General features: G+C 37.8%; 1 protein-coding gene across 1 annotated transcript in view; it reads right to left on the bottom strand.

Annotated features, from left to right (window-relative positions):
• Positions 1-8,495: 8,495 nt before the first annotated feature.
• LOC134570489 (keratin, type II cytoskeletal cochleal-like) overlaps positions 8,496-15,596 on the bottom strand; it is a 76,034-nt gene continuing 68,933 nt past the window's right edge. Inside the window, exon 9 of the mRNA XM_063428507.1 lies at positions 8,496-9,002. Coding sequence (XP_063284577.1) covers positions 8,851-9,002 — 152 coding nt within the window. The 3' untranslated portion in view covers positions 8,496-8,850. The remainder of the gene's footprint in view (positions 9,003-15,596) is intronic.

Genomic DNA, 15,596 nt, shown 5'->3' with positions numbered 1-15,596 from the left:
GCCAATCAGTAGCTCCCCATTCATAAAAAAGTAAAAAAAAATTATGAACCGAGAACTAGCGATTGGCTTAGAGCGTCAACTGTCAACTCTAGCCAATCAGCGGCACCCATGCCTGACGTCAATCTGCACTTCCTGACACTCCGTTTCAGATGCCGAATACCTGGAGCTGGAGGAAGCCTTTGGGGTTAAACCATTTGAGAGCGGTTTAACCCCTTAAAGGAAAGAGCACCCAGGGGCTTCCTGGCATCATAGCATTTTCGTTTAGATGAAGTTGTTATGGTGACCAGAATGTTCCTTTAATTTGCTTAAAGGAACACTATAGTGTCAGGAATACAAACATGTGTACAAACAAGTGACACAATAAACTTTATTCTAGTGGAAAAAAATAAATTTCAATTTGTCAAATTATTTTTTTCAGCTGTGGATGTCTTTAAAATCTTTATTAGATTATATATAACAAAAAAATATAGCATTATATATAAAAAAAAAAAAAGGAGGTTGAGCTTGGATTTCTTGGATCTTTCTATTTATATAGAACAAAACCAACTTAAAACTAAAACATTCTTTAAACCAACAGATTGTAATACTGCTATAGATCTGTCTAGTGCCCACCATCCTGCTTGGCTTTTGAATATACCAAGAAGCCAATTAATTTGTCTTAGAAGAAATTGCTCAGACGATACAATATTCTTACAACAAGCTCAGACAATTAAAACACGATACTTGGAAAAAGGTTATGATCGAGATCTAATTAATTCTGATATACAAAATATATAAGATACTGATAGATCACAATTTTTGAAAAAAAAAAAAAAAAACGAGTTGGTAATGGTTCTGAAGTTCAGAAGAACGATTTTCAGTTTGCATTTATAACCCAATACAATCCACAAGCCAAACGGATTAAAATAATTCTAAATAAATATTGGTATTTTACAGAGAGATAGTGTACTCAGAGAGATCATTCCAAACAGACCTACGATTATTTATAAACGAGCAGCCAGTCTCAAAAATAAATTGGCCCCTAGTCTCCTTCCCGTACATCCTGCATCCACTTCTAATAGTTATTTTCTTCAACCTTTAAAGGGCTTTTACTGTTGTGGACATTGTTCCACGTGTAAACACCAAAAAAGAAAAATAACAAGCTTCACAAGTACTCAAACCAAGAAAACATATTTAATTAAGACACATATTCAGTGTTCCACTACTTTTGTGATTTATTTACTTCAATGTGGGTGTGGAGCCCAATATGTAGGCCGCACCACTAGAAAACTTCACATCAGACTTTGGGAGCACTTTAATAACATCAAAAAGGGTAAACTTGACCATAGCGTTTCGAATCATTGCAGTACTTGTCCTCTTTTTCAGTGGGAACACCTACAAGCCTTTGGTATAGAACATATTACATTAGGATGTAGAGGAGGGGACAAACTCCAAGAATTAATTCGCCAGGAAGCGTTTTGGATATACACTCTAAAAACATTACACTGTGGCCTTAATGCTGAAATAGACTTACAAGGTCTGATTTAATTGGACATTTGAATGATTTACTGATTATCCAGATTTTTTTCCTTTTTTCTCTCATCTTGTGTATTTTTATTTATTTGGTATTTATTATTAATTTTATACTTCTGTATAGCTATCCTTTTTTATCATATATGTTCATATTGTGATTATAGTCACATACTTTATTATCTGTATTGACAGGTTTATTCTTCATATTATACTATGTTGCTGAATATTATAACATAAGGGCTCTATATATAGATTTATTGACTCTATATTTTAGTGTGTCTGTTTAAGAAGTGTTCATCTGCCTGTTTATATATATATATATATATATATATATATATATATATCTGTAGATATACTTATATCTCTATTACTCTTATATCTCTCTATTTTAGTAGTTTAGACATTAGTATTCTTTCGTTCTGTGCTCTACTAATCTATGTGGCGACATTTCGCCGGTTGTGTATGCATTTTTCTCTACCATTTAGGTCTCCACGCATGCGTGTTTATGCGCCAGTTTTTACGAGCGCTTAGAACTTTTTCTACTCCCACGCATGCACAATTCAGACGGATGGAAATCACAGGAAGTACGTCCTTGCGTTCCAGCCCGGAACGCACGCTGCCGGTGAACGGCATTTAAGAAGATTAGAATGGGTATAAGAAATCTCTCTTACAAACAAATTCGTATATATCCCTGAAGAAGTCCCTTACTTACTACGGACGAAACGCGTTGGATATTGGACTTATTGTATTGTTTCTTATTTTATTTATTTTACATTCATTTATTGTTCCTGTACTCTGCTGCTCCAATTGGATCTGTGCCTGTGATTTCTACACTGCCTTCCAGTTCCACTGAGAGTGGAGACATGCTTACCACTACTTTATGTCTGTAAGTGTAACCAATAAATTCCTTTTTGATATTTTTATACATACTTCACCATGTATGGCTCTTTTTATCCATTTCTTTAAAGACACTTCTATGTTTGGATCTACTATCAAGTCCAATACTGCATATACCCCAGGGAGGTGAGAGGCCTGATTTACACTTTTGTTTGTGAGTGCATAACTTACTTCACATTTCACTATTATATCTTAATTGTGTTACGCTATGATATACACTTTTTATCATTCCAGATTTTATTATATTCTTATATAGAATATTCCAACTTTGGATATATTCTCCAGGTTGTATTTCAACTATATGTTTTTTTGAATGTGGTTTCCACTTTGTTGCTGGTGGTTGAGTTGGAGCCGTAGTACAGAAGACAAGAAAATTGTTGAAAACTTCCACCGGACACCATTTATTACTAGTGGGGTAATAGGTAATAGTGACCGTCTGTCCTTTGGCGCTAGTTTTGGTATGGTGTAGGGATAGCAGATAGTGATCTTGTACCTTCACCAGATATGACCTTGTGATGAAGTTGGGTGAGTTATAGTTAGTAGTGGTGAACTCTTTGGGCCAAAGAAAACTGTAAAAGGCCAAATAGATGGCTGTTTTAATGATACGATTAATATGGGCTTCGAATGGTTAGGTGTCTAGCAGATTTGACAGTGACTGAAACAATAGATTGTGGATGGGTAGTCTGGATGGTGAGGGTATAGGGGTGGAGTCTTTAATACCTTTAAGTATGGCTTTAACTTGGTAGGATGACAGAAAGCGTTGTCTGTTAGGCCAACTGGTGAGGATGTGATTTTAAATACCTGTGATATACAACTTAATGGTATTGAACGATAGTGTTAGATAAAGGCGGCAAAAAAGAAATGAATGCAATGATGGTTTCCATGGAAAACTGGTCAGTGATATTAAAGTCCAGCAAGAATTTATTAAAAACATGAAAAGCCCTGCCATATGCCTTCCTGGTGTTATCGGAAAGACCGAGTTGCGAGAGTTGTTGCCCGTGATAGAGCAGTTCTTTTAGTCCCAAACCATCTCCTGCCACTGCGGTACCGGAGTTGGTATCAGGGTAGCTGTTGGTAGTGCTGCCCGGAACTCCTGAATCCGAGACTGTAATAAGTGATCAGCCGCAATATTGAGAACCCCCGGCACATGAATGCAAGTTAAAAGAAAACTGTGTTTTGCAGCTAGCCATAAACCGCATGATGGCCAGGGAAGAGGAACGGCCCTTGTTTACAATATGGCACGTTGCCATGTTGTCCGAGAAGCAACGCACCGTATTCCCAGAACAGCAAGCTCCCCACTTAACTGCTGCTGCCACAGTTGGATAGAGCTCAAATAAGGCTGACGTGTCCTTGAACTTGGGGATCTCAGTAATTTCCCCTCGGCCATTTACCCCACATCCATTAATTGCCACAAATAGCGGCAAAACCTGAAGTGGCAGCGGCATCCTTCCAGACTGACACCGACTTCTCTGACCATACCAGGATAAAAATGCTTCTCCCATTCCAATTAAGCAAAACGTAGGTAGGTCAGCGGTGGCATGTACATCTAACGTAATGCGGGAGGCATCAGATTGCAACAGGGGAAAAAGACTAAGCAACCGGGAAATTAATGCTCTCCCCTGTGGAATAATTTTCATGGCGAAATTTAGCGAACTCAACAGGGATTGTAACTCTTTCATATTACATGAGCAACCTACTAGGTAAAGGTCGATGGCTGCCAGGATGCGTTCAATCTTCTCCCAGGGGAGGCTAGCCTGCATATGCACAGAGTCCAGCACCACCCCCAAGAAGTTGATCATCGTATCTGGACCTTCAGTCTTTGTTGGTGAAATAGGTACTCTTAATTGTGTAAACAGTCGTGTTATTTACAGGAGGCTACTAGGAGGTACCAGGTTACTTTCTATGGTCAGGAAATCGTCCAGGTAATGGATAACGGCGGGGCATTTACAGATGTTAAGCAGCATCCAGCACAACGTCTCAGCAAATATATCAAAAATCCTGGGGCTGCTTTTAGAACCAAACGTGAGACGTGTGAAAAATAATATGAACCTTGTCACTTAACACCATGTAAATGCCACAGGGATGGATGGATAGGGAGTAACTTAAAAGCGTTTACAATATCCGTTTTACTCAGCCATGCCCCTACCCCGGCCGAGAGGATGGCATTATCTATGGTAGCATATTGGAGGGATAATTATTCTGATGGAATTAGTGAATTTAGACTTGGGGTAGGTGATGCATGGGGAGCTGACAGGTCGAGAATTAACCTTTGTTTATTGGAAGATTTATTAGTGACCAGTCCTATGGGGTTAGTTCTCCAAACCGCGAAAGGCGGGGAAAGGGCCTAATAAGAAACCTTGGTCAATTTCCTTCTGTAGGAGTAGGTCAATCGTGTCGGGTGCTGCTAGGGCTGTCTGTAAGTTTTACATTCCAGGATTACTGTAGGCATGTGAATAATACCCGTGTGAAACCCCAAAGTAAACCCTGCCACCAAAAAGTCAACGAGATGTTGTGATGGGTGACCACACAAAAGCTCTTTCAGTAGGGAGACATTAAGAGACGATAAGTACTGCTTAGGATCTAATTTATTGGGGCACATTACTTTGGAGTGAGCCCTGAAACATTGGGAGCAGACATGCAGAAGTCTGCAGGCACTGTATCCGCAAGTGCCAGTGTTAAAATTGTTACAGACTTGCGATTTTCCCCAAAACACTATATCTCGGCCTAGTTTATCTTTAAGCACCCTGCCTGTTCTCCCTGTGGGCACCACATTAGTAGGAGAAAATACAGCATTCACCTCTGGAGATTAGGGCACAGATTAGCTGTGTGGGAGTTGGATGAGCAAATGGCACAAGCTGGGGTTTTGAGGCCCGCAAAGTGTCGGCAAAAAAGCTCTGTATCAAGCACATGCCAATCAGCTTGATAATTGAACTGAGATAGGGCGACCGACGCCTTTGCGGAAAAAGCACGGTGGTAGTCGTAAAAAGATGTACCACCGTACTTGTGCCCCAAATCCACCAGCTTGTGGAGATAAAGGTCCAATTCCTCCGTCCTATCCGGATATACAGAGCATATCACATCTCTGTATATCCCGAAAGTCAACACAAATTCGGGAATAGACAGTTTCCGATTCAACCTAGGATCTCTGGACTTAAACACAACCGACACATCCCCATAAGCATAGGTCTTATTTTCAAGGACATCTTGTGAGGCTATAAGAAGTGATACCAGATTGATATCCTTCCCCTCCAAGATGTCCTTTTAAGTGTTTGCAGGCACCATGTGTGCTGGGTTAATGATATGTGGGTCTTTCAGCCCGGTTGTTATATTACCCGGTAGAGGGTCCAGGCGCACCGTAGCGACCGGATTCCCTAAAGCAGCAGATGAACGTTGATGGCTATCTGCTTCCATCTTGTCGAGTTTATCCGTAATATGACCCAAAGAGGTCAGGACTGAGGACAAAACCGTATACAGATCAGAAGATTGGCTGCCACTGGACCCTTTCCCCGCCCCTGAGTTATCAGTCTGTGTATTGATCAGTCTGTATAATTCTGCTTTCCTAGCCATAGCAGGGAAAGGAATATTCCTCTTTCTTAATTCGGCAGTGATCCTAGGAATATTCCATGCCTTGAGTGATGCAGGGCTCGCGTTGTCGTCACCCTGGGATGGAGTGACTGATCTAGCCGGTGTACTGGGGATGGGCAAATCTTCCCCGCCTTCAGGTACTTGTGACATGCTACAACATAAAAATAATATGTTACCTGGGGTCCTACCCAACTGGCTGGTGTAACTAATGCCAAGCGGCGAAAATATTACTTAGTAACGTGACAGGTGAGGCCCTACTAGTTGCCAAGCGTCTTTGAGAGGCACTATCTACGATTTGGCTCATGTGGGGTACGTGGCCATTGGCATTATGGCGGGGTGATGGCCTCTCCGTGACTTGTAATAGCATAAGACAGAATGGACGTGACAAGTGAGGCCCTCTCTATGCAACCAAGCGAGGCGGCTAGCTATGAATTGGCCCGAGGGAATGCCGTACCTCCGAAATGAGGATGGATGTTGGCATCGCAAGACCACTAACGTAAGGTGTAGAAGGGCAGAAAAAAATACCTAGAGGCTCCTATTGTGAATGCCAGTATATCTGTACTAATACCCGAAAGGGTAGGTAGGGAAGGAGAAATAATCGAGAAAAACATGATGTACCTGTTGAGTAAGTTGCAAGATAGTATGATAAGGTGATACAGGTGATCTGTAGTAACCTACAAGAGTAATTTGTGTTTGTAAGGGTAATAAATATGTACCCCTTAATCCCCTGCTATTCTGATACCTACCAGTAATTACTTCAATAGTAGGGGACTGGAACCAAATACTCAAAAGAGAAAGGATGCCTATACCTAGTAATACAGAAAAACACATATAAGGACCCAGGTCTTGCGTGACCATTAAGGTATAATTAATCATGATTACTGACCTATGTCAAGTGAAAAAGTTGGTAGATTAGCAGCCCACCGTGGAATTGCTGTTGAATACTGAAAACATAAGAGGTCCATAATCATCAAAATGCTAAGCATTATATTTGACCATATGTCCTGTATATATATTTGATACTAAAATGGTGTATGTGTTAATTAAAGCCAAAAGTATACAGTAGGCCGAGTATTATTAGAAAACCATGCTCCTTATGGCAGAATTTCCAGACATATATCCTACCAAACTAATATGTGTCACAATTACTGCTACCAAAAAAGCTCTGTAACACGTAATTGTTTCAGCCGTGTATGTCATAACATATGTCTAAAAATATGCTGTGATAATACCTAAACCAAAAATGCATTTTAATGCCACATGTCATAACCTATATGACCACCAGGGGTCGTGGAACCATAATTTACGAGCAATCAGTAATGATAACCAGCCACCAGAGGTCGCCCTGGTGCCTATAACAAGTTCCAACATCTGATTTAAAGAGTTTCCGCGAACGAACGGTCATAAGATGACCAGAAATGTAACAAATTTAAACATTTAAACATAGATATGTACCGTATATAAGTCGTAACCGAATGCCGGTATTCGTGTAAATATGTACCGAACTGCTACCGTACGTGTGATCGTCGTATAGCGATGACGTAAACCGTCCGCGCCAAAAATTGTGACGACCGTGTAATGATTTTGCCACACGAACAAACCCTGCGACCGCCCAGCCTAAAGGTGAAGCCAGCCAGCCGAACCCAGAGGGAACAGGACCCTGGAAGCCGACCACGGAGACCCAGGTAAGCAGAATGGCGTCAGGAAACGACCGAAAGTGACGATCTCTCTCCAACAACTCGGCAGACCTAACAGGTAATGAGGGAAGGGCTGGTGCTCCTTAAGAAGGGGAACCAAGCCCCTCCCACAACTTCAGGCCACGCCTTCTATATATATATATATATATATATTTATATATATATGTTGTACTTTATGTTTCAAATGTTTCTGATTCTTTGTGTTGTAGTGGATGTTTTATTTGATGAATTTCATTTTCATTTTATTCATGATTTTTAATTCGCCAATGTTTGTTTGGGGTGTTTGGTCATGTAACCCCGGCACCCATTCTATTATTTTAGTTTGTTTAAAACCCAATAATATTTTTGAAATAATAATGATAAAAACAAAAACAAAACATAGTATATATCCAGGTAACATTTTATAAATCATGTTCTATTCTTATTAAGCTATTATTGAAAAACAAAATATTGGATGTATAATCCAATTTCAGAAATTGTTAAACTTGCCATATTTAAAAAAAAATAATTAAAAAAAATTGATATATATATTGTTTATTCTGTGATAATTTTGAATCCTTTTTTTTCCCACCTAGTGACTCATCTATCTCAGTTAATCCTTTAAGTTTTCAACATACTAGAAGAGTCCTGAAAGTCTTCAGTTTTAGTTAGGTACTTTGTCAGACTTTTTGTATGTGAATTACTACATGTTTTATATTGCATTAATTATCAGAACCCTGATCCCAGTGTATATTTTATTAACAATGTAATGGAATACTAGCAATTATTAAGATTGCTCAATGAATAAAGTTTTATTGCAGACAAACATCACAGATAAGAAGTATTTATATTTACAAGCTATGAAGACAATTCAACATATAGTTATGGGGCAGACACATGTTTGAGTTGGAAGAAAAAAAAAACACAACAAAAAACAATTGCACCCGAAAAAGCAAATATTGCAGCAGATTCTTGGTATGCCTTTAGTGCTTTCGCTAGAGTTTAATCTTTCTCTTTAGCATCAATAGCTATTAGCGTTTTTCACTGAAGTGTGAATTATTTGGAAATCAAACTATCAAACATAATTTGATATGGGCAGTTTTTGCAATTTAGATATTTCGGACCAAAATGTCAAACTCAATTTGAATTCCCAATAATTCCCTGTTTAGTGAATTGCACTTTAACAGTGGCCAGAACTGTGTTGGCTTTTCGAGATGTAGCTGAGGCTCCTCCCACTGCTTGCTCTGGATCGTCCCCTGTGCTGATGGTCGCTAGTACCGTGGGACTTCTCTCCTGAGTTGTGCTTTCCTCCAGTGCTGGAGTGGAGCACGGCTGAAACACAATAATGCTACAAGTTATTATCCAAATAATAATTACAAAATTACAAAAATCTAACACCTTAAGAACTATTGATAATGCTGTCTGTACCAAGAGAAAGAAATATGAGAAGAGAATTTGTCAAGGAAGCAATGTGAGCTTATTGAAAAGTTTAAACAGTCAGAATGCATAACATAATGTCATGCATTTGTATTGTCTTCCATAATTACTTGACAAGTATGTTATAGAAGTTCAACTATCTATCTATCTATCTATCTATCTATTTAGCTATCTATCTGTCAATGTTATAGTAAAAGGTGTGGACGTCACATGACACAGGGAGATAACTCATACCTGGTTCATACGTGTAAAGTAAAGACTTAAGAACAGCATCATATATACCCTGTGTATTTATAATGTCTCTGTTTTTTAGATTTAATATATTTTTGAACATTGCATCACTTACATATATTAACAGAATCATGTGCAGTCGACCTGAAATAGAAAACAAAACATGTATAATTTTAGTATTGAAAATTTTCTGACCAACGCTTTGAATTAAAATTCCCATGTATTTTAACCCTTTTAACACTAGTCCTTCTTAACAATGCACTGTGTTATACTTCACAGGATTTAAAAAAAAAAAAAATATATTTATTTTAATATTTATTTAATTTCCCTCTCTTTCACATATATTTATATATGTGTGAAAGAGAGGGAAATTAAATAAATATTTAAAGAAATATATATTTTTTTAAATCCTGTAAAGTATATATATGAAATACAATGTATAATGCTTTACTACTTTGCTATTTTTTAAACCTTACACAATCTTTATACATGATGGCTCAGAAATCTTTGAATAAAATGATACCCGATGGGATGGCATCACTAAAGAATTCCTGTCTTTTGCCCAATATACACAGCGTTAGCAGCACTCTAAGTTCTAGAACCTGAGGAATAGAGGAGAAACACTTGTTTCTGTATCTTTGTACTATGGGTCACAGCTCTGCAACATTCTGCCACATGATATATGTGGTGACCATAGGGTAATATGACCCAAAGCGACTCAATGCTTGACCCATTGGGAGACTCTTCAGACTCTGTGGACTCTCCTCTGGTTGCTCACCTGGGGATGTCAGAGATGAGATAGTAATTGTGGATGGATCAAAGATGAAGTTCAAACCTCTAAGTAAAAAGAATATAATTTTGAAAATGTATAACATTGATTGGCCAGTGTTGGGACCCTAATTTGACCCATTTCTATTCCTGGGTATTAATTGGAACTTTTATCTTTTTTGCATAATCACTAATCTATCTCTGCTGGTGTATGCAATCAGTGGGCATTTATTTGTTATAATGAGGAATGCCATCCTTAAAATGCAGCATTGTTCAGGAGTTAGTTAATAATTTTATTTTGCAACAATTGTTAGTTGCTATTATTGCTTATAGATGTCTATTCTGTCTATACGCATATTAAACAGAGATTAATGAGTGGGAAGAGTTTAATTAAATAATTAAAGAATCAGAAAAACTTCAGAAGGATGTTCCACTGACCTGCCCTCCTCTCCTTCAAGCATCTTCCTGTAGGTGGTGATCTCAATATCCAGAGCCAGTTTCACATTCATCAGCTCCTGGTATTCTCGCAGTTGGCGAGCCATGTCCTGCTTGGCCTTCTGTAGAGCACCTTCCAGCTCAGAGAGCTTGTTCTTGGCATCTCTGACAGCAGAGTCTCCACGTTCCTCAGCTTCATTTATTGCAGATTCAAGTGCAGAACGCTAATGAATCATTGAATATTCCAATAAGTTACTTGCCTGTGATTTTCTGTTTTAGATAATTACTTTTAAATACCATAATATCCAGGATGGCCCATAGTTTTACCTGAGCCTTCACACTGTCAATCTCTCCCTTCATTCTTTGAATTGCTCGGTTCAGCTCACAGATCTCATCTCGGCTGCTCTGCAGATCATTCCCATTTCTTCCTGCAGCTGTACGAAGCTCCTCAAACTGCCCACAAAGTGAAACATAAAATATGGATGGGTTTTATGCTACTCTGTGAATAATTATCTCCATACTATTTAGTTGGTATTTAAGTTTCATCGACTCACCCGTGACTGATACATGGCCTCTGCCTCAGCTCTGCTCCGGTTAGCAATGTCCTCATATTGAGCTCTGACCTCAGCAATGATTCCATCCAGGTCCAGATCTCGACTGTTATCCATGGACACAACTACTGACGTGTCTGAGATCTGAGCTTGAAGCTGGCCTATTTCCTATAAAAGAGGAATAAGGGAACAAATACAATACTCCAAAACACAGACACATGAATGTAGTTATACAAGTCTACATTGTTTTATTTCTGGAAATATACACAGTTTGTGTATTTTTATGCTGCTTCTCAAATGTATCGGTCTATGTGGAAAGTATTTTATAATGTTGATTTTAGATGTGAAATACATGAAAATATATTTACCGCATCATACAGAGTTCTCAGGAAGTTGATCTCATCAGTCAAGGATTCAGCCTTTCCTTGTAACTCAGCTCTGTTCATAAACGCTGCGTCTACATCCTCAAAAAAAGGTAAAATATACAATAATGGGGTATTTTTAATGTTATAATGATGCATATTATTGGTTTATATTTAAGAGATCGATGGTATTTCCTTTTTACCCTCTTTAGTCCAACAAACTCATTTTCTGCAGTTGTGCGTCTGTTAACTTCTTCTTCATATCTATAAAATTAAATATTAATAAGAATTATAAAGAATTGTTACATTTCTTCTTCAACTGAATTTTAAAGTAATATGTTAATAGTGTGAATATTAATGAGTCACTCTAAGAGTCCTTGAGAAATACAGTTTAGTGTAGCAATGATGTATTGAATACCTTCTCTTTAGTTCTTCCACAGATTGTTCCATATTGTTCCTTTCTGCTTCTAGACGTCCTCTCTCACATCCAAGGTTCTTTAGTTGTCTTCTAAGGTTACTGATAAAATTTTCAAACAGGGGTTCAATTTGATAACGGGCAGTTTTTTGTTCTTGTAATAAAGCCCACTTAGTCTCCAACATTTTATTTTGTTGTTCCAGAAATCTCACCTAAGATAAATAAATAAAATAAAATAAACAACATGAAAAAAAATGAATTCTTAATAATTGTGTTTCTGAAATGTGATTTTATTTTTTGAGATCACATCAGTGGAGGCTTGCCCATAGGGGCACTTGGGGCAGCAACCCACCAGATAAATTTAAATGAAAAAACAAAAAGCAAAAAGCAAAAAATAAAAATAAAAACATTTTGTCAGGTGTAAAAGGCAGGTTACTGACATATTTTTTCAAGGCAAAGAGTTAACTTTCAAATTTTCTAAATATATTTTAAACATACACCTGTAAGAGATAACTAATAACTGTGCTCTTTGTGTCTGTGTAAAGTCCCACACTCCTGTCTGGAGAAGCTATCAAGGAAAACTGGGCATGTCATGATTTTAGGGTGTCTGTTTAATTTGTCCACTGAAGTGAATCCTACAACCTCCTTCCTCTTCCATCCTCTGATGCCATAATATAAGTGTCCTTTTGAATGTCGCTGAACGGACTCATGAAAATACAGGCATGTGCAGTGCCCGCTTATCCTGTTCCATGTTTGGCTGACAGGGGCCATGGTTACTTAATAGACAGGCTATCTTCACTTCCACACTCTTTGGTTTATTGCACATGATCATGGCGGCAGTCACTTGCTTGCCTTGCTCTCAACCTTAATGCTTCCTCCTGCAACACAGCACCCTGAAAGACCACTGGCAATGAAGAGCTTATATTTGGACATCAAATATAAGCTCTCCAGTGTGACTTAATGGCTGATGCATAAAGTGCAAGTTAGAGATGGAGATATAGGAGTCTGGGCGTAGGAGGAGGAGGGATGGATAGAGAAAAGGGCATGTATGTGTTTAGAATCAATGTGTGTAAATTTGTTATGTGTGTGCATGTATATATGAACATATATGTATATATGTGTGCATGTGTGCTCCCATGATAAATGTAACTAACATATATAACTATATTTGTAGTCGGAGACAATAAGCCATACATAACGCTGTTGGCTATGTATGAGAGTCGTTGTGGTGTGCCTAAACCGACGGGAAGTGTTTGTTAAGGGGTGTGGTGGGTGGGGAACCTGGATCAGTGTTGGCCCTGAGTAGAGGTAAGTCTAGGTGTAAATAGGCCGGGTAAGCCCCTCCCACAACTCCAAACTCTGCCTTATTATTTGTAGTCATGTGTTGCTCTGCCATGACCCTGTTGAAATTGTTATTGCTCTGTCGTAAATTCTTCAGGTATTTTCTGACAAAGTGATTTTGCCAAAATTTGGACATGTTGCATTAGTTGGTTCAGTCATACTCAATATGAGATTTTATCTTTAAGAAATACTCATTTTGCAGTTAGTGGCAGAGTGACAGTGCTGCTTTAACCCCTTAAGGACCAAACTTCTGGAATAAAAGGGAATCATGACGTGTCACACACGTCATGTGTCCTTAAGGGGTTAAACTAAAGTTGTTGTTTTTTAATGCCTATAGTGTGTCCGTTTCAGTCATTTGAAAAGCTTAATCCAAAAATATTAAACTGAAGCATTTATGAGGAAATTATATATTACTAACATGAAATATGAATGTGCATGTATAAGTTAATGTTAATGTTATTGTAATGCACAGACAATTCTTCATACAATATGTTCAAATTCAGTTTTACTGCTGCAAAATAGTCATTAATAAAGCAAAATGCTATTTTTTAATTATATCGGCAACAAAATTACTTCAGAAACCTGTAATTGTAAATTGAAGATAATTTAACCCCTTAGTGACCAGACCGTTTTTTAATTTTCTTACCGTTAAGGACCAGCGCTGTGTTTGTGTTTAGCTTAATTTTCCTCTTACTCATTTCAAACCCCTTAAGGACACATGACATGTGTGAAATGTCATGATTCCCTTTTATTCAAGAAGTTTGGTCCTTAAGGGGTTACTGTACCAACACATATAATATACTGTTTTTCTTGCCATTAAATGGTCTTTCTAAAGATACCATTATTTTCATCATATAATATGATTTACTATAAAAAATTATAAAATATGATGAAAAATTTAGAAATACCCAATGTTAACATGTTCTTAGCTTTTTTGCAAGTTATATTGCTATAAGTACAAGTAGCACCTTTCTATTTTCAAATCAATTAAAAAAAAATAACGCAAGTTACATTGTAACACTGATATATGTCAGGAATCCTTGAATAACCCTTCACATGTATATATTGTTTAAAAGAAGACAACCTAAGGTATTAAACATGGGGTATTTTGACTCTTTTCATGCAACCATTTTACCATCAATCTATGCCAAATTTAAGAAAATAAATAAATAATTGCTGATTTTTTTGACACACATAGACACATAGCAATTTAAGAATACATGTACGAGAACTTTAAGGGTTACTGCCAAAAAACACCCCAGTATGTGTTTAGCAGCATCTCCTGAGTACAGCGATACCACCCATGTGGTTCTCTGGGGGCTAAAAGACCTTATTTGGAGGGTGTGCATTCCAATTTTACAACTTGGACATTTCACAGCTGGTCATCATGCACCCATGTCCTATTTGGGACATTTTTGAAGCCGGTCATTGTAATTTGCACCTATCAAACCATATATTTTTTAAAAGAAGACACCCTGGGGTATTTCAAATGGTTGTATTTTAACACTTTTCATGCACTAATTCTACCACCAGTCTTTGTCAAACTTTTGCGTAATCATTTTTTTTTTGTGTTATTTTTCTCTCACATTGTACTTTAGGCATAGGTTTTCAGTTCCTGTTATGTGTTACTGACAAAGAACACTCCAATATGTGTTCAGCATCATCTCCCGAGTACAAAAGTGCCCCCAATGTACAAGTTTTATGGGTTTTTGCAAACTTACAGGGGTCAAATGTAGGGCTTTCCCCTTTTCCATGTTTGCACATTGAAATTTGTTTAAATATACATAGGGATTTAGGAGAGAGCGCAGGTAACTTTTTCTTTGGTTTTTACTGCACATTGAAATTTACCAGATTGGTTTGCTGGGCCTAAGTTGCATTTGAGACCATATAGCAACCCAGAAATGAAAATTAACCCCAATCATGGCATACCATTTGTAAAAGTAGACAACTCACGGTATTCAAAATGGGGTATGTCCAGTCTTATGTAGTAGCCACTTAACAACAGTTAGCGTTGATTTTTGTTTTTTGCATTTTTTTTTACACAGAAACTGCACTTAAACTGGTTAGTTCTTTGTCATGATAAGTTTTACTTTTTTAACCCCTTAAGGACCAAACTTCTGGAATAAAAGGAAATCATGACATGTCACACATGTACAGCTTTTATGGTGTTTTGGAAAGTTACAGGGTCAATATAGGGCTTACCCAATTCAGTTTGCCAGGATGGTTTTCTGGGTCTGTATTGCATTTTGAGACCATATGGTAGCCCAGGAATGTGAAATAACCCCATCATGGCATACCATGTTCAAATGAAGCCAACACAATGTATTCCAAATGGGGTATTTCCAGTCTTTTGTAGTAGCCACTTAGTCACAAACGCTGGCCAAAG

This window comes from Pelobates fuscus, chromosome 1, assembly GCF_036172605.1.
Source record: "Pelobates fuscus isolate aPelFus1 chromosome 1, aPelFus1.pri, whole genome shotgun sequence".
Lineage (NCBI taxonomy): Eukaryota > Metazoa > Chordata > Amphibia > Anura > Pelobatidae > Pelobates > Pelobates fuscus.
The sequence above is the reverse complement of the archived record's forward strand: the minus strand, read 5'-3'. Positions and strand labels throughout refer to the sequence as shown.